Source organism: Chiloscyllium plagiosum, unplaced genomic scaffold (assembly GCF_037043375.1).
Source record: "Chiloscyllium plagiosum isolate Xiang-an unplaced genomic scaffold, Cpla_swu_hap1 HiC_scaffold_20, whole genome shotgun sequence".
Classification (NCBI taxonomy): Eukaryota; Metazoa; Chordata; class Chondrichthyes; order Orectolobiformes; family Hemiscylliidae; genus Chiloscyllium; species Chiloscyllium plagiosum.
The window spans coordinates 62,368,125-62,389,181 of NW_028270158.1; the positions used below are offsets into that span (position 1 = coordinate 62,368,125).

Consider the following 21,057-nt stretch of genomic DNA (forward strand, 5'->3'; position numbering starts at 1 on the left):
TCTGCATCACCCTCTTCACCAACAATCCCTCTGTCTACATCACCCTCTTCACCAACAATCCCTCTGTCTGCATCACCCTGTTCACCAACAATCCCACTGTCTGCATCACCCTGTTCACCAACAAACCCTCTGTCTGCATCACCCTGTTCACCAACAATCCCTCTGTCTGCATCACCCTGTTCACCAACAATCCCTCTGTCTGCATCACCCTGTTCACTAACAATCCCTCTGTCTGCATCACCCTGTTCACCAACAATCCCTCTGTATACATCACCCTCTTCACCAACAATCCCTCTGTCTGCATCACCCGGTTCACCAACAATCCCTCTGTCTGCATCACCCTGTTCACCAACAATCCCTCTGTATACATCACCTTCTTCACCAATAATCCCTCTGTCTGGATCTCCCTCTTCACCAACAATCCCTCTGTCTACATCACCCTCTTCACCAACAATCCCTCTGTCTGCATCACCCTGTTCACCAACAATCCCTCTGTCTGCATCACCCTGTTCACCAACAATCCCTCTGTCTGCATCACCCTGTTCACCAACGATCCCTCTGTCTGCACTCACCCTGTTCACCAACAATCCCTCTGTCTGCATCACCCTGTTCACCAACAATCCCTCTGTCTGCATCACCCTGTTCACCAACAATCCCTCTGTCTGCACTCACCCTGTTCACCAACAATCCCTCTGTCTGCACTGACCCTGTTCACCAACAATCCCTCTGTCTGCATCACCCTGTTCACCAACAAACCCTCTGTCTGCACTCACCCTGTTCACCAACGATCCCTCTGTCTGCATCACCCTGTTCACCAACAATCCCACTGTCTGCACTCACCCTGTTCACCAACAATCCCTCTGTCTGCACTCACCCTGTTCACCAACAATCCCTCTGTCTGCATCACCCTATTCACCAACAATCCCTCTGTCTGCATCACCCTGTTCACCAACAATCCCTCTGTCTGCACTCACCCTGTTCACCAACAATCCTTCTGTCTGCACTCACCCTGTTCACCAACAATCCCTCTGTCTTCATCACCCTGTTCACCAACAATCCCTCTGTCTGCATCACCCTGTTCCCAAACAACCCCTCTGTCTGCATCACCCTGTTCCCCAACAATCCCTCTGTCTGCATCACCCTCTTCACCAACAATCCCTCTGTCTGCATCACCCTGTTCACCAACAATCCCTCTGTCTGCTTCACCCTGTTCGCCAACAATCCCTCTGTATACATCACCCTCTTCACCAATAATCCCTCTGTCTGCATCACCCTCTTCACCAACAATCCCTCTGTATACATCACCCTCTTCACCAACAATCCCTCTGTCTGCATCACTCTGTTCACCAACAATCCCTCTGTATACATCACCCTCTTCACCAATAATCCCTCTGTCTGCATCACCCTCTTCACCAATAATCCCTCTGTCTGCATCACCCTCTTTACCAACAATCCCTCTGTCTGCATCACGCTGTTCACCAACAATCCCTCTGTCTGCATCACCCTGTTCACCAACAATCCCTCTGTCTGCATCACCCTTTTCTCCAACAATCCCTCTGTCTGCATCACCCTGTTCACCAACAATCCCTCTGTCTGCATCACCCTGTTCACCAACAATCCCTCTGTATACATCACCCTCTTCACCAATAACCCCTCTGTCTGCATCACCCTCTTCACCAACAATCCCTCTGTATACATCACCCTCTTCACCAACAATCCCTCTGTCTGCATCACGCTGTTCACCAACAATCCCTCTGTCTGCATCACCCTGTTCACCAACAATCCCTCTGTATACATCACCCTCTTCACCAATAATCCCTCTGTCTGCATCACCCTCTTCACCAACAATCCCTCTGTATACATCACCCTCTTCACCAACAATCCCTCTGTCTGCATCACTCTGTTCACCAACAATCCCTCTGTATACATCACCCTCTTCACCAATAATCCCTCTGTCTGCATCACCCTCTTTACCAACAATCCCTCTGTCTGCATCACGCTGTTCACCAACAATCCCTCTGTCTGCATCACCCTGTTCACCAACAATCCCTCTGTCTGCATCACCCTTTTCTCCAACAATCCCTCTGTCTGCATCACCCTGTTCACCAACAATCCCTCTGTCTGCATCACCCTGTTCACCAACAATCCCTCTGTATACATCACCCTCTTCACCAATAACCCCTCTGTCTGCATCACCCTCTTCACCAACAATCCCTCTGTATACATCACCCTCTTCACCAACAATCCCTCTGTCTGCATTAGCCTGTTCACCAACAATCCCTCAGTCTGCACTCACCCTGTTCACCAACAATCCCTCTGTCTGCATCACTCTGTTCACCAACAATCCCTCTGTATACATCACCCTCTTCACCAACAATCCCTCTGTCTGCATCACCCTCTACACCAATAATCCCTCTGTCTGCATCACCCTCTTCACCAACAATCCCTCTGTATGCATCACCCTCTTTACCAACAATCCCTCTGTCTGCATCACGCTGTTCACCAACAATCCCTCTGTCTGCATCACCCTTTTCTCCAACAATCCCTCTGTCTGCATCACCCTGTTCACCAACAATCCCTCTGTATACATCACCCTGTTCACCAAGAATCCCTCTGTCTGCATCACCCTGTTCACCAACAATCCCTCTGTCTGCATCACCCTGTTCACCAACAATCCCTCTGTCTGCATCACCCTGTTCACCAACAATCCCTCTGTCTGCATCACCCTGTTCACCAACAATCCCTCTGTCTGCACTCACCCTGTTCACCAAAAATCCCTCTGTCTGCATCACCCTGTTCACCAACAATCCCTCTGTCTGCATCACCCTGTTCACCAACAATCCCTCTGTCTGCATCACCCTGTTCACCAACAATCCCTCTGTCTGCATCACCCTGTTCACCAACAATCCCTCTGTCTGCATCACCCTGTTCACCAACAATCCCTCTGTCTGCATCACCCTGTTCACCAACAATCCCTCTGTCTGCACTCACCCTGTTCACCAAAAATCCCTCTGTCTGCATCACCCTGTTCACCAACAATCCCTGTGTATACATCACCCTCTTCACCAATACTCCCTCTGTCTGCATCACCCTGTTCACCAACAATCCCTCTGTCTGCATCACCCTGTTCACCAACAATCCCTCTGTATACATCACCCTCTTCACCAATAATCCCTCTGTCTGCATTACCCTCTTCACCAACAATCCCTCTGTATACATCACCCTCTTCACCAACAATCCCTCTGTCTGCATCACCCTGTTCACCAACAATCCCTCTGTCTGCATCACCCTGTTCACCAACAATCCCTCTGTCTGCATCATCCTCTTCACCAACAACCTCTCTGTCTGCATCATCCTCTTCACCAACAATCCCTCTGTCTGCATCACCCTCTTCACCAACAATCCCTCTGTCTGCATCACCCTGTTCTCCAACAATCTCTCTGTCAGCATCACCCTGTTCACCAACAATCCCTCTGTCTGCATCACCCTGTTCACCAACAATCCCTCTGTCTGCATCATCCTGTTCACCAACAATCCCTCTGTCTGCATCACCCTGTTCACCAACAATCCCTCTGTCTGCATCACCCTCTTCACCAACAATCCCTCTGTCTGCATCACCCTGTTCACCAACAATCCCTCTGTCTGCATCACCCTGTTCACCAACAATCCCTCTGTCTGCATCACCCTCTTCACCAACAATCCCTCTGTCTGCATCACCCTGTTCACCAACAATCCCTCTGTCTGCATCACCCCGTTCACCAACAATCCCTCTGTCTGCATCACCCTGTTCACCAACAATCTCTCTGTCTGCATCACTCTGTTCACCAACAATCCCTCTGTCTGCACTCACCCTGTTCACCAACAATCCCTCTGTCTGCATCACCCTGTTCACCAACAATCCCTCTGTCTGCATCACCCTGTTCACCAACAATCCCTCTGTCTGCATCACCCTGTTCACCAACAACCTCTCTGTCTGCATCACCCTGTTCACCAACAATCCCTCTGTCTGTATCACCCTGTTCACCAACAATCCCTCTGTCTGCATCACCCTGTTCACCAACAATCTCTCTGTCTGCATCACTCTGTTCACCAACAATCCCTCTGTCTGCACTCACCCTGTTCACCAACAATCCCTCTGTCTGCATCACCCTGTTCACCAACAACCTCTCTGTCTGCATCACCCTCTTCACCAACAATCCCTCTGTCTGCATCACCCTGTTCACCAACAATCCCTCTGTCTGCATCACCCTGTTCACCAACAATCCCTCTGTCTGCATCACCCTGTTCACCAACAATCCCTCTGTATACATCACCCTGTTCACCAACAATCCCTCTGTCTGCACTCACCCTGTTCACCGACAATCCCTCTGTCTGCATCACCCTGTTCACCGACAATCCCTCTGTCTGCACTCACCCTGTTCACCAACAATCCCTCTGTCTGCTCTCACCCTGTTCACCAACAATCCCTCAGTCTGCATCACCCTGTTCACCAACAATCCCTCTGTCTGCATCACCCTCTTCACCAACAATCCCTCTGTCTGCATCACCCTGTTCACCAACAACCCCTCTGTCTGCATCACCCTGTTCACCAACAATCCCTCTGTCTGCATCACCCTGTTCACCAACAATCCCTCTGTCTGCATCACCCTGTTCACCAACAATCCCTCTGTCTGCATCACCCTGTTCACCAACAATCCCTCTGTATACATCACCCTCTTCACCAATAATCCCTCTGTCTGCATCACCCTGTTCACCAACAATCCCTCTGTCTGCATCACCCTGTTCACCAACAATCCCTCTGTCTGCATCACCCTGTTCACCAACAATCCCTCTGTCTGCATCACCCTGTTCACCAACAATCCCTCTGTCTGCATCACCCTGTTCACCAACAATCCCTCTGTCTGCATCACCCTGTTCACCAACAATCCCTCTGTCTGCACTCACCCTGTTCACCAACAATCCCTCTGTCTGCATCACCCTGTTCACCAACAATCCCTCTGTCTGCATCACCCTGTTCACCAACAATCCCTCTGTCTGCATCATCCTGTTCACCAACAATCTCTCTGTCTGCACTCACCCTGTTCACCAACAATCCCTCTGTCTGCATCACCCTGTTCACGAACAATCCCTCTGTCTGCATCACCCTGTTCACCAACAATCCCTCTGTCTGCACTCACCCCGTTCACCAACATTCTCTCTGTCTGCACTCACCCTATTCACCAACAATCCCTCTGTCTGCATCACCCTTTTCACCATCAATCACTGTCTGCATCAGCCTGTTCACCAACAATCCCTCTGTCTGCATCACCCTGTTCACCAACAACCCCTCTGTATACATCACCCTCTTCACCAACAATCCCTCTGTCTGCATCACGCTGTTCACCAACAATCCCTCTGTCTGCATCACCCTCTTCACCAATAATCCCTTTGTCTACATCACTCTCTTCACCAACAATCTCTCTGTATACATCACCCTCTTCACCAACAATCGCTCAGTCTGCATCACCCTCTTCGCCAACAATCCCTCTGTCTGCACTCACCCTGTTCACCAACAATCCCTCTGTCTGCATCACCCTGTTCACCAACAATCCCTCTGTATACATCACCCTCTTCACCAATAATCCCTCTGTCTGCATCACCCTCTTCACCAACAATCCCTCTGTATACATCACCCTCTTCACCAACAATCCCTCTGTCTGCATCACGCTGTTCACCAACAATCCCTCTGTCTGCATCACCCTGTTCACCAACAATCCCTCTGTATACATCACCCTCTTCACCAATAATCCCTCTGTCTGCATCACTCTCTTCACCAACAAACCCTCTGTATACATCACCCTCTTCACCAACAATCCCTCTGTCTGCATCACCCTGTTCACCAACAATCCCTCTGTCTGCATCACCCTGTTCACCAACAATCCCTCTGTCTGCACCACCCTGTTCACCAACAATCCCTCTGTCTGCATCACCCTGTTCACCAACAATCCCTCTGTCTGCATCACCCTGTTCACCAACAATCCCTCTGTCTGCATTACCCTGTTCACCAACAATCTCTCTATGTGCATTACTCTGTTCACCAACAATCCCTCTGTATACATCACCCTGTTCACCAACAATCCCTCTGTATGCACTCACACTGTTCACCAACAATCCCTCTGTCTGCATCACCCTGTTCGCCAACAATCCCTCTGTCTGCACTCACACTGTTCACCAACAATCTCTCTGTCTGCACTCACCCTGTTCACCAACAATCCTTCTGTCTGCACTCACCCTGTTCACCAACAATCCCTCTGTCTGCATCACCCTGTTCACCAACAATCCCTCTGTCTGCATCACCCTGTTCACCAACAATCCCTCTGTCTGCATCATCCTGTTCACCAACAATCCCTCTGTCTGCATCACCCTGTTCACCAACAATCCCTCTGTCTGCATCATCCTCTTCACCAACAATCCCTCTGTCTGCATCACCCTGTTCACCAACAATCCCTCTGTCTGCATCACCCTGTTCACCAACAATCCCTCTGTCTGCATCACCCTGTTCACCAACAATCCCTCTGTCTGCATCACCCTGTTCACCAACAATCCCTCTGTCTGCATCACCCTCTTCACCAACAATCCCTCTGTCTGCATCACCCTGTTCACCAACAATCCCTCTGTCTGCATCACCCTGTTCACCAACAATCCCTCTGTCTGCATCACCCTGTTCACCAACAATCTCTCTGTCTGCATCACTCTGTTCACCAACAATCCCTCTGTCTGCACTCACCCTGTTCACCAACAATCCCTCAGTCTGCATCACCCTGTTCACCAACAATCCCTCTGTCTGCATCACCCTGTTCACCACAATCTCTCTGTCTGCACTCACCCTGTTCACCAACAATCCCTCTGTCTGCATCACCCTGTTCACCAACAACCCCTCTGTCTGCATCACCCTGTTCACCAACAATCCCTCTGTCTGCATCACCCTGTTCACCAACAATCCCTCTGTCTGCACTCACCCTGTTCACCAACAATCCCTCTGTCTGCATCACCCTGTTCACCAACGATCCCTCTGTCTGCATCAGCCTGTTCACCAACAATCCCTCTGTCTGCACTCACCCTGTTCACCAACAATCCCTCTGTCTGCATCACCCTGTTCACCAACAATCCCTCTGTCTGCATCACCCTGTTCACCAACAATCCCTCTGTCTGCATCACCCTGTTCGCCAACAATCCCTCTGTATACATCACCCTCTTCACCAACAATCCCTCTGTCTGCATCACGCTGTTCACCAACAATCCCTCTGTCTGCATCACCCTGTTCACCAACAATCCCTCTGTTTGCACTCACCCTGTTCACCAACAACCCCTCTGTCTGCATCACCCTCTTCACCAATAATCCCTCTGTCTGCATCACCCTGTTCACCAACAACCCCTCTGTCTGCATCACCCTGTTCACCAACAATCCCTCTGTCTGCACTCACCCTGTTCACCAACAATCCCTCTGTCTGCATCACCCTGTTCACCAACAACCCCTCTGTATACATCACCCTCTTCACCAATAATCCGTCTGTCTGCATCTCCCTCTTCACCAACAATCCCTCTGTATACATCACCCTCTTCACCAACAATCCCTCTGTCTGCATCACGCTGTTCACCAACAATCCCTCTGTCTGCATCACCCTCTTCACCAATAATCCCTCTGTCTGCATCACTCTCTTCACCAACAATCCCTCTGTATACATCACCCTCTTCACCAACAATCGCTCAGTCTGCATCACCCTCTTCGCCAACAATCCCTCTGTCTGCACTCACCCTGTTCACCAACAATCCCTCTGTCTGCATCACCCTGTTCACCAACAATCCCTCTGTATACTTCACCCTCTTCACCAATAATCCCTCTGTCTGCATCACCCTCTTCACCAACAATCCCTCTGTATACATCACCCTCTTCACCAACAATCCCTCTGTCTGCATCACGCTGTTCACCAACAATCCCTCTGTCTGCATCACCCTGTTCACCAACAATCCCTCTGTATACATCACCCTCTTCACCAATAATCCCTCTGTCTGCATCACTCTCTTCACCAACAAACCCTCTGTATACATCACCCTCTTCACCAACAATCTCTCTGTCTGCATCACCCTGTTCGCCAACAATCCCTCTGTCTGCATCACCCTGTTCACCAACAATCCCTCTGTCTGCACCACCCTGTTCACCAACAATCCCTCTGTCTGCATCACCCTGTTCACCAACAATCCCTCTGTCTGCATCACCCTGTTCACCAACAATCCCTCTGTCTGCATCACCCTGTTCACCAATAATCTCTCTGTCTGCATCATCCTGTTCACCAACAATCCCTCTGTCTGCATCACCCTGTTCACCAACAATCTCTCTGTCTGCATCAGCCTGTTCACCAACAATCCCTCTGTCTGCATTACCCTGTTCACCAACAATCTCTCTATGTGCATTACTCTGTTCACCAACAATCCCTCTGTATACATCACCCTGTTCACCAACAATCCCTCTGTCTGCACTCACACTGTTCACCAACAATCTCTCTGTCTGCACTCACCCTGTTCACCAACAATCCTTCTGTCTGCACTCACCCTGTTCACCAACAATCCCTCTGTCTGCATCACCCTATTCACGAACAATCCCTCTGTCTGCATCACCCCGTTCACCAACAATCCCTCTGTCTGCATCACCCTGTTCACCAACAATCCCTCTGTCTGCACTCACCCTGTTCACCAACAATCCCTCTGTCTGCATCACCCTGTTCACCAACAATCCCTCTGTCTGCACTCACCCTGTTCACCAACAATCCCTCTCTCTGCACTCACCCTGTTCACCAACAATCCCTCTGTCTGCACTCACCCTGTTCACCAACAATCCCTCTGTCTGCATCACCCTATTCACCAACAATCTCTCTGTCTACACACACCCTGTTCACCAACAATCCCTCTGTCTGCATCACCCTGTTCACCAACAATCTCTCTGTCTGCATCACCCTCTTCACCAACAATCCCTCTGTATACATCACCCTCTTCACCAACAATCCCTCTGTCGGCATCACCCTGTTCACCAACAATCTCTCTGTCTGCATCACCCTGTTCACCAACAATCCCTCTGTCGGCATCACCCTGTTCACCAACAATCTCTCTGTCTGCATCACCCTGTTCACCAACAATCCCTCTGTCTGCATCACCCTATTCACCAACAATCCCTCTGTCTGCATCAGCCTGTTCACCAACAATCCCTCTGTCTGCACTCACCCTGTTCACCAACAATCCCTCTGTCTGATCACCCTGTTCACCAACAATCCCTCTGTCTGCACTCACCCTGTTCACCAACAATCCCTCTGTCTGCACCACCCTGTTCACCAACAATCCCTCTGTCTGCACTCACCCTGTTCACCAACAATCCCTCTGTCTGCATCACCCTGTTCACCAACAATCCCTCTGTATACATCACCCTCTTCACCAATAATCCCTCTGTCTGCACTCACCCTGTTCACCAACAATCCCTCTGTATGCATCACCCTGTTCACAAACAATCCCTCTGTCTGCATCATCCTGTTCACCAACAATCCCTCTGTCTGCACTCACCCTGTTCACCAACAATCCCTCTGTCTGCACTCACCCTGTTCACCAACAATCCCTCTGTCTGCATCACCCTGTTCACCAACAATCCCTCTGTCTGCATCATCCTGTTCACCAACAATCCCTCTGTCTGCACCACCCTGTTCACCAACAATCCCTCTGTCTGCATCACCCTGTTCACCAACAATCCCTCTGTCTGCATCACCCTGTTCACCAACAATCCCTCTGTCTGCATCACCCTGTTCACCAACAATCCCTCTGTCTGCATCACCCTGTTCACCAACAATCTCTCTGTCTGCATCATCCTGTTCACCAACAATCCCTCTGTCTGCATCACCCTGTTCACCAACAATCTCTCTGTCTGCATCAGCCTGTTCACCAATAATCCCTCTGTCTGCATCACCCTCTTTACCAACAATCCCTCTGTCTGCATCACCCTGTTCACCAACAATCCCTCTGTCTGCATTACCCTGTTCACCAACAATCTCTCTATGTGCATTACTCTGTTCACCAACAATCCCTCTGTATACATCACCCTGTTCACCAACAATCCCTCTGTATGCACTCACACTGTTCACCAACAATCCCTCTGTCTGCATCACCCTGTTCACCAACAATCCCTCTGTCTGCATCACACTGTTCACCAACAATCTCTCTGTCTGCACCACCCTGTTCACCAACAATCCCTCTGTCTGCACCACCCTGTTCACCAACAATCTCTCTGTCTGCATCACCCTGTTCACCAACAATCCCTCTGTCTGCATCACCCTGTTCACCAACAATCCCTCTGTCTGCATCACCCTGTTCACCAACAATCCCTCTGTCTGCATCACCCTGTTCACCAACAATCCCTCTGTATACATCACCCTCTTCACCAACAATCCCTCTGTTTGCATCACCCTGTTCACCAACAATCTCTGTCTGCACTCACCCTGTTCACCAACAATCCCTCTGTCTGCATCACCCTGTTCACCAACAATCCTTCTGTCTGCACTCACCCTGTTCACCAACAATCCCTCTGTCTGCATCACCCTGTTCACCAACAATCCCTCTGTCTGCATCACCCTGTTCACCAACAATCCCTCTGTCTGCATCACCCTGTTCACCAACAATCCCTCTGTCTGCATCATCCTGTTCACCAACAATCCCTCTGTCTGCACTCACCCTGTTCACCAACAATCCCTCTGTCTGCATCACCCTGTTCACCAACAATCCCTCTGTCTGCACTCACCCTGTTCACCAACAATCCCTCTGTCTGCACCACCCTGTTCACCAACAATCCCTCTGTCTGCATCACCCTCTTCACCAACAATCCCTCTGTCTGCATCACCCTGTTCACCAACAATCCCTCTGTCTGCACTCACCCTGTTCACCAACAATCCCTCTGTCTGCATCACCCTGTTCACCAACAATCCCTCTGTATACATCACCCTCTTCACCAATAATCCCTCTGTCTGCACTCACCCTGTTCACCAACAATCCCTCTGTATGCATCACCCTGTTCACAAACAATCCCTCTGTCTGCATCATCCTGTTCACCAACAATCCCTCTGTCTGCACTCACCCTGTTCACCAACAATCCCTCTGTCTGCACTCACCCTGTTCACCAACAATCCCTCTGTCTGCATCACCCTGTTCACCAACAATCCCTCTGTCTGCATCATCCTGTTCACCAACAATCCCTCTGTCTGCACTCACCCTGTTCACCAACAATCCCTCTGTATGCATCACCCTGTTCACAAACAATCCCTCTGTCTGCATCATCCTGTTCACCAACAATCCCTCTGTCTGCATCACCCTGTGTCCCCAGATGCTGTGCCTCTCCAGTTACTCAGAGTGCCATCAGGTATTCCATTTCTGGGTCATCACTCCACATCACAGCCACTCTGTGTCAACTGTGCTCTGGTCATTATTAATCACCACATTTGTCTATTGTCCCTGATTGCCAATGGTTACTCTGTTCATCAATATTTAATACATTTGTCAGTAATCATATTGTTTGTCAATAGTCATTCAGTTTAATTAATCTTTTAGTCACTCCTACGGGGAGAATGTGGATAAGTGGAGTTGAAATGCCCATCAGCCATGATTGAATGGCGGAGTGGACTCGATGGGCCGAATGGCCTTACTTCCGCTCCTATGTCTTGTGGTCTTATGGTCTTTCATGAGTAGTTCCTGCATTTGCTAATGGCCATTTTGCTTTAAGTGAACTCATTCACTCAGCTGAAACATTGGTGAGTCATTCATTTGAATTTGGAGCTGTTCCATTGCTGATTTGTGTACTTAGCATGTCAATATGCAGTGTTCCTTTCTGTCTCTAAAAATTCAGAAATTTAATTGTCCATGACAATTCAAATCGAAATGAACCCAGGGCAACCTCCAGAAAAAAAAATTATGTGTACTGCTGCTGGTCTCTTCTAGGTCATCAAGTATTGTGGTGTGGAGCTGATATACAGCTCTGAGCTTATTCCTTTATTTTGAGGAAAAGTGATTAAAACTTGGGAATAACTAGAATCCTGCGAAAAGGACCTGATGCAGCTCAACTAAACTGGATCACAAGTTGTAAATGATTAGCCAGAGGCTGGTGATTTAGCAGTGATACTGCAAATCAATGATATATCATTTGCGTTGTGTATAGATTGCAGAAGAGCTACAGAATTCCTGTTGACCTTTGGGTTACTAGTTTACTGGGCATAGCCGAATGACTAGTTTCTTGCTGTCAAGGTAAAAGCCTGGAGGCTACTCTCCATCGTGTTGTTTGTGGCACTACCCCTAAGCTAAATAGGATCTGTTTTGAACAGACAAAGCAACTCAAACTAGGTATCCAGGAAGTGCTGAGGGCCATCGGCAACAGCAGAATTTGTATTCAACCACCAACGTCTAACCTCATGGTCCAAAATATTTCCCACTCCAATATTACGACCGAGCCAGTTGTCCACTTGCTATTAAGTTTGCTGAGTGTTGTTGGAGTTATACCCATGCAGACAAATGGAGAGTCTTTCATCACACTCCTGACTTGTGTCTTACAGATGGTAGACAAGCTTTGGTGGGGTCCGGCTGTGAGTTACTTGCTGCTGAATTCCCAGCCTCTGACCTGCTGTTCTAGCCATTGTAAAAAGGTAGAGAGTGTGGTGCTGGAAAAGCACAGCAGGTCAGGCAGCATCCAAGGAGCAGGAGAATTGATGTTTTGGGCATAAGCCCTTCTTCAGGAATCCTCATGCTCCATGGATGCTGCCTGACCCGCTGTGCTTTTCCAACAACACACTCTAGACTCTGACCTCTAGCATCCGCAGTTCTCACTTTCTCCCACTGCAAACAGCTAGTCCAGTTTAGTTTCTGGTCAACGGTTATACCCAGGGAGCTGATAATAGGGAATTCAGGCCATTATAGCATGATCAGGAAATCAACAGGAGATATTAGATTCTCATTTATGATATTTTACTTGGCATTAAGTGGCATGAATGTTACTGTTACAGTGATGTCTGAAATGGCTGATGCATGCAATTCAAGAAAGGATCACTTAATCTGATAAAAAAAAATTCTATAATATGCTTACTTGTGTTTCAAAACATTTGCCATCATTTGAAATCATTTTGGTCAATTCAGTTGCAAATCATGATTTGTACATGTACTGACATGCTGCAAAATCTCTTTTGGGCAGAGTATTATTGCAGTCCACCTTTGAACGATGTAATTGTGTTCTGTCTGACTACATGTTTGAAATGTTCACAATAAATGAGACATAGTTTCAGCTGTATCTCCTGATGAACCGCATCATGAAATAGAATGGTCTGAATTAAATCTCTCTTCTCTGCAACATACAAATATTCATAAATAAAAAAGATTGAGAGGGCATAGATTTAAAGTGATGTGCATATGAAGCAAGGATGAAATGAGGAGGAACTTTTTCACTTAGTGAGTATTTAGGATATGGAATGTATATGTGATGGAGGCAGGTTCCATTCAGGAGAGGCATTAGATGATTAATTGTACTGTAATGGTGTGCGGGGATATGAGGTATAGGCAGGAGATTGGCATTAGAGGATAGAACCGTGCAGGCAAGATGGGGTGAATGGCCTCCAAAGGCACCATAACAATTCTGTGAATCCTTGCAGGGTATCCTCTCCACTCTGCTTCATGAGGGAAGGTTCAAGAATGGGTCAGGGCTGGGCCAGAAACTGTTGTGGAGGGCTTATGTTCTACTCCATTAGAAAATTCTCCCCAAAAAGGAGAATTGCCGGTCTTTACTCACATCCTGTGGAAGTAGCCAAAAAGATTGATGAGTGCAGAGTGGTAGATATTGTTTACATGGACTTTAGTAAAGCCTTTAATGAGATTCTGCATGGTAGACTACTTTGTAAAGTTGGATACACAATTGTTTTGACAGTATGAGACAGACTGTGATGGTGAGGGTTGTTTTTCAGACTGGAGACCTGTGACCAGCAGTGTTCCACAGGGATTGGTACTGGATCTACTTTTGTTTGTCATTTATGATTTGCCTTCATCCAAATGATTTGGGCTAAAGAGTGGCAGATAGAGTTTAATTTGGATAAATGCGAGGTATTGCATTTTGATAAAACAAATAAGGTAGGACTTTTACAATTAATGGTAGAGCCCTGGGTAGTGTTGTCGAACAGAAAGACCTAAGGTACATAATTCTTGGCAATTTGCATCATAGGTAGACAGGGTAGTTAAGAAGGAGTTTAGCTCACTTGCCTTCATTGCTCAGACCTTTGAATATAAGAGTTGGGACATCATTTTGTGATTGTACAGGATGTTGGTGGAGTACTATGTACAGTTCTGGTCATCCTGCTGCAGGAAGAATATTATTAAATTGGTGAGGGGTCAGAAAATATTTTCCAGGATGTTGGGAATGGAAGATTTGAGTTGTGAAAATAGGCTGGATAGGCCTATATAACTGTATGACACTATGACCCCTGTGCCCTCCTACCTCTGATTCCCAGCCCCATCCTGATATGTATTGCCTTTCACCCAGTGACATAATTGCTTGTTAACTTTCGAGGCAGATGGTTGTGTAACCCAGAGGACCAGACCAAAAGTTTTGGAGTCATAGGTTCAAATTCCACCATGGCAACTGTGAGAATTTAAATTCAATGAATCAATCTGGAATTGATAGTTAATTTCCGATAAGGCATAGCAACCCGTTCATGTCAGGCGCAGTTAGGGGGTGGGTAGCAAATACTGGTTTAACCAGCGACACTTACGTCTGTGAAATAATAAAGAAGGAAAATTAAATCTACGAAAATACCAGATGTCAGGAAAAAAAAATTGCAATGTAACGTCTTTTCTCCAGGTGATGTTTTATTTATTTATTTGTGAGGTGCATCATGGTGCTTACCCTGCTGTAGAGAAATGATTTTGTCAGGTTATGTTTAAGTTTCTTCCGAAGGTTCTGACATTGTTTGATTGAGTTAAAACGACACTAATACATCAGTCCATTTCAGAGCTCTTTTGTTATTCATCGCACACATAGTGTTCCAGCTAGCAGCCATTTGTAACTTTCATCTTTTTTCATTACAAGATGAATAATGTTACTCGTACATATATATGTGGGCAAGGAACAGTGATGAAGTGAGGACATTTTTAATGAATATTTTACTCGATAACAATAATTTTTGTACGATTCTGCTTTGTGACGGCTGTGTATTTGATATTGTTCTCTTGAGATACTCTTTTGGCTTCTGGTTAGTCTTTTATTTTTTGAGTCAAAAATGTCTTCAGTGCCAGACCTTGTTCCATTCAAAATTATTCTGATCTGATTACTTCTCTACCTGCTTTAATTTTGTGTTTTATTCTGTCAAACAAGCAAGAAACAAAGCTAAGGTTTTGAAGGGTATCTTCTATCATTGTGACAATAATTTAGTTTTAATATTATGAGTATACAGCTTCGCTAAACCAAATACATGGGTGATCACTTTGTGGCACTCGTCTATTAACTCCACAATAGTGTTCCTGAACTTTCTGTCGTGATTGTAAGAAGGTCAGCCAAATGCACCTCATAAAATATAAGTTCCCTGATTGGGGCTAATAACCGGTTCTGACCAGGGAGCCATGATATAAACAGGAGTGTCAGACATCCTGGTCACTCTGACAACTGGCTCTGAGGGAACTGGATCAGAGTCAAGGACTCTGTATATAAGCAGCGACATGGTGACGGGATACAGGCCTCTGTGGAGTTATTTCATTTTCTATTTCCTGAACCTGTCTGTCCAATTCCTTCTCAGACCCCACCCTCTTAGACCATAAGACATAGAACCAGGCCACACAGCCAATCAAGTCTGCTCTGATAATCCTCAACCCAATTTTCCTGCCTTTGCATTATAACCCTTGAGCTCCTTACATTTGGTTATCTCAGCCTTGAACATAATTTATGACCCAGCCTTGACAGCTCTATGTGATAAAGAATGCCACAGTTACACAGCTCTCCAGGAGAAGAAATTGCTGCTTATCTCTGTTTTAAATGTGTGACCCCTTATTCTCAGATTATGCTGTATGGGCCTAGATTCTCCCAATAGAGGAGAATCTCCCCCTCTCTGCATTCACCCTGTCAAGTCCTCTCAGAATCTTGTGTGTTTCAATAAGGTCACCTCTCCTTCTATATCCCAATGAGTACGGACCAAACCTACTCAACCACTCCTCATAAGACAGTCCGTTCATACCTGATATCAGCCGAGTGAACCTTCTCAGGATTGCTTACAATGCCAATATATCTTTCCTTAAGTAAGGAGCCCGATTGACTACCAATGCCTTGTATAGTTTTAGCAAAACCTCCTTAATTTATTCTTCATTCCCTTCAAAGGCCAACATTCCATTCACCTTTCCTATTAGTCACTGAATTTGGATGCCCTCACCATTTAAATAATATTTAGCTCCTCTATTCTTCCTGCCAAAATGCAAATTGTGACATTTCCCCACGTTATATTCCATCTGCCCAGTTTTTGCCCACTCACCTAGTCCCTTAATAACAATGTTCCAATGAAGCGTGGGTGGCACGGTGGCACGGTGGTTAGCACTGCAGCCTCACAGCGCCAGAGACCCGGGTTCAATTCCCGCCTCAGGCGACTGACTGTGTGGAGTTTGCACATTCTCCCCGTGTCTGCGTGGGTTTCCTCCGGGTGCTCCGGTTTCCTCCCACAGTCACAAAGATGTGCAGGTCAGGTGAATTGGCCATGCTAAATTGCCCGTAGTGTTAGGTAAGGGGTAAATGTAGGGGTATGGGTGGGTTGCGCTTCGGCGGGTCGGTGTGGACTTGTTGGGCCGAAGGGCCTGTTTCCACACTGTAATGTAATCTAAAAAAAAAACCACCTCAGCTTCGATTTAGACACTATTTAGCTTTCTGGACTCAGTCTGGAGTTCAACAATTTCATATCCTATCCGATGCCTTCTTATTTACCAGAGATATTGCTGATGTTTTTTCTGTTCATACCTACTCTAGCGTCAGCTTTAATGCCTATTTAACACCTTTTCACTGGATCCATTAAACCTTGCCTCTCTCTCTTGCCTTGGCTACCATTGACATTTCCTTTTCATTGGTCATCTCCTCCACTCTTCCCTGTCTCTGTTCTCAATCAACACCTATTACATCTCTAATGTTTCACAGTTCTGATGAAAGGTCAATGACCTGAAGAACTAATTCTGTTTCTGTCACAATTTTCTGTTAAATGCCTATAAAAGCTTGTACTTTAATGTTTTTTTGTGTGTAAGTAAGGGAGGTGATGGCCTGGTGATATTATCACTAGAATATTGACCCAGTGTAATGTTCTGGGGACCTATGTTCAAATTCTACCATAGCTGATGGTGCAGTTTGAATTATAAAAATCTGGAATTAAAAGTCAAGTTATGAGCAGGAGACCATTGTTGTTGTCGGAAAAAATCCATCTGGTTCATCTAATGCCTTTTACGGAAGGAAATCTGCTCTCCTTATCTAGTCTGGCCAACATGTGACTCTAAATCTGCAACAATTTAGTGGAATCCTAACTGCCCTATGGGCAATAAATGCTGGTCGCGATACCCACTGTCTGTAAAAGGTGGATGTATCTAAATTATTGCTCCCTGAGAAATACAATGATCTTTGGAACATAATCATTTTAATCACTGAATCCACTTACAGATTGTGGGAATTAATGCAAACCTGCCTCTAATCTGTTCTCCACACTGACCCTCGTTGTCTGGATGGGAAAGGAATGCGTTAAATGGTTAACACTCAATTTGCAACTTCAAATTATCTCACAAAATTGAAAATGAGAGAGTTGAAGTAATTTATAAGCGCTTGGCTGTTAATGTATCACCCAGTTTGAAGGAAAGCCCCAAGATAGAGATTTTTATCATTAGAATTTATTAGAAAATTATATCATCGCTGGCTTTGCTTTTATAATTGATAATTAAGAACAGTTTTTAAAAAGCAGTTATTGCAAGTATCACTTTCGTTAATACCCTGGCAGGTCCATTGCAAATGATTGAAAAATTTTCCTTAGGGATGTAGAGTAATTATTCCAAACCTAATGTTCAAATGTTGGAGGTCTGCAATATAATTATTTAATAAGGGCTCCTGTGACACAGTGGCGGTGTCCCAACCTTTGTGCGGGAAAGCCTGGGCTCAAGTCCCACCTGTTTCGGATGTATGTCAAAACACTGCTGTACAGGTTGATTAAAAATATGTGTAATGATTTAGTAGAGGGAACGAAGGGAGCGGTAAATTCAATTAACTGAATTATACGGAGAATGGATTTGGGGAAGATATTTAAGTGAGGTAAGTGCAAGGTTAAGACAGTGTCCCAGACTAAGGGGAAGTCACTGCGAATTGAAACAATGAATCTATAGAATGACCACATTGTTGCATGAATGATAGCACTTTAACAAGAGACTCAAGAAATGCTTTAAAGTTACAAGTATCACGCAAAATGTATCAACTTCATACCCTCACAACTTCCTGCATTAATGTCCAGAGGAGAAAAATCAAATGGTAAATCGGCAGCAATGTGCCTTTAATGAGGACAATATGGATTCAATCCCTGGAACGTCTGAGGTTACCATTAAGGACTCTCATTTTCAACCGCTCTCCTTACCTGAGCATGGTGACCTTCAGATTAAACCATCATTGGTCATCTGTCTCTAATGAGAAAGCAACCCTAATGTCTGATAAGACCAAACCAATTTTACCTTTGTTATGGAATATACTAACAAAAACAGGCCATTGACCTAACTAGTTCCTGCCTTGCCATGATCTCATGGTGCTGCTTCAATGATCTTCCAAGGAATTACTTGCAGACCAAAGAAGAAATCTTGCAACCTGTAATCATGTCTCTGCTGTTATCCGAACACAGCTGATTTTTTTTTTTGGGTATGTTTGCTTTACGCTGCCTTTTCCTTTAGTGTTATTTTAGTTTTTAAGTATTTACATTAGATTCCCTACAGTATGGAAACAGGCCCTTTGGCCCAACAATCCACACCGACCCTCCGAAGAGCAATCTACCCAGACCTCATTCCCCTACATTTACCCCTGACTAATGCACCTAACACTACGGGCAATTTAGCATGGTCAATTCACCTGCACATCTTTGGACTTTTGGAAAAAACCAGAGTCTCCGGAGGAAACCCACGCAGACACGGGGAGAACGTGCAAACTCCACACAGCCAGTTGCCTGAGGCAGGAATTGAACCTGGGTCCCTGGCGCTGTGAGGCAGCACTGCTAACCACTGAGCACACTGTTTGCAATCAGTTGGTCGAGAAGCTAATACAACTATTGTTATTATTGGGAAATTGGAATACATTGCGTGACCTTGATATCTTGTAAGTTGTTTGTCTTGTTGGTTGCTGCATGATGGCTTTTCCTACTTGCCTTTATTTGAGTGAATTTGTATGCTTGACTTAATTGGCTCAATTAATCACCAAATGTGAAATGTGACAGCCATCAGTATGTGTGTGACATTTCAGAGAATGATGCAGACTTTGCTATGCATTTCACGCACGCACTAGATGCTATTCTGCTAATTGCTAAATTTGTGCGTCAGATTTGAGGTACAGTTGATTGTCTGAATGAATTGCTTGTGCATTTCTCGCTGTTTATTTTCTCAAATTATTGTCTTATTAAAAAGACTTGTCCTAAAATGGTTTAATTGTTTTCTTTTAGCATCTCGGCATATATTGCAGCAACGAAAGTGTCAAACGTAGAGCAGCCACTTAACATTGACTGTTCGCAGAGTTGGGAGACCTGGGGAGGATTGAAGCCAAATTCGTTTGATCTTATTGTAAATATTAACATGATTCACATCACAGAGATAAAGTGCACTGAGGTGAGAGTTCTGATCATTTGTGTGAATTCGCTGTGTTGGATCAGTTCTTTCCATTCCCAAAGAATCACATTGACTTGCATGTTCAAGACATCTGATGTTGAACAAGCAGCTAATCCAGACATTCAGTTGAACAATTACAGTAAATGATGGACTGAAGTAAAGTTAAAATTGACTGCATGTCTATTGTGGATAGAAAGGGCTTTTGCCCGAAATGTCGATTTTCCTGCTCCTCGGATGCTGCCTGACCTGCTGTGCTTTTCCAGCACCACTCAAATCTAGACTCTGGTTTCCAGCATCTGCAGTCCTTGTTTTTACCTATGATGGATAGGACTCAAGTTTAATATTAATCAATAATCTCATGATTCAATTGCTTTCCCCTTAAATGTTTTAACTGTCCCAAAGAACTAAAGCTTTCCAATTCATTCTTTTGGTATATCATCGATCAAAGTGTATTATAAAACATCAGTTTAGGAATTTGTTAAATCTTTAATCTTGTTTAAAATTGAAAAAATGATGGATAGATATAAAACTGATCAGATGACTATTTTGGTACCATTATCCAACCTTTCATGTAAATGACCATAATGATGATTACAACAAATGTATTTGTGCAGCACCTTTACCCTCCCTCAAGTTGCTTCACAGAATACTTGATCAGATACCACCTAAGAGTTCAGCTTGGGAGAGGCCCCAATGTCATGACTGAACTGAAAAATTCTGAAAAGACTTTTGAAGGTGAAGGCAGTAATAAGGCCAAAACAATCAGATGCAGAATTTCACAGCGCAGCTTCACAATAACTGGAGGCAGTGTTATCTGTTGAAGACAGTGGAAACAGAGATGCTATCTGTGTTCAAAAGCACAAAGGGAGCAAGCTGAGGCATAAGATAAGATTAAGGAACGAATTGGCTTTAAGGAGTTGCTGAGTTGATTACTATGGGGATGTCAGCAGCAATTGAATGTCTGTTACTAATTTAGCTCCTTCTCATTGCAGTAGTTGCTATGCAAATGTGGTTCCTCTCATGAGTTCCGCAGTACAGCCTTTTCTCCTTTTTTTTAAGAAAACCGATCTTCTTTCCTCTTTTCAATGTTTGATATTGCTGACTGGTTTTATTGAAGTCGAGTTCCAAAGTCATGTCCCACCTTCCAGTTCTCCATTCTTA

The 21,057-nt window shown here is 45.7% G+C and overlaps 1 protein-coding gene across 1 annotated transcript in view; it reads left to right on the top strand.

The window, feature by feature from the left end:
- mettl26 (methyltransferase like 26) overlaps positions 1-21,057 on the top strand; it is a 68,789-nt gene that overhangs the window by 21,216 nt on the left and 26,516 nt on the right. The window contains exon 2 of the mRNA XM_043711127.2: positions 19,734-19,896. Within this exon, the coding sequence (XP_043567062.2) occupies positions 19,734-19,896 (163 nt within the window). The remainder of the gene's footprint in view (positions 1-19,733; positions 19,897-21,057) is intronic.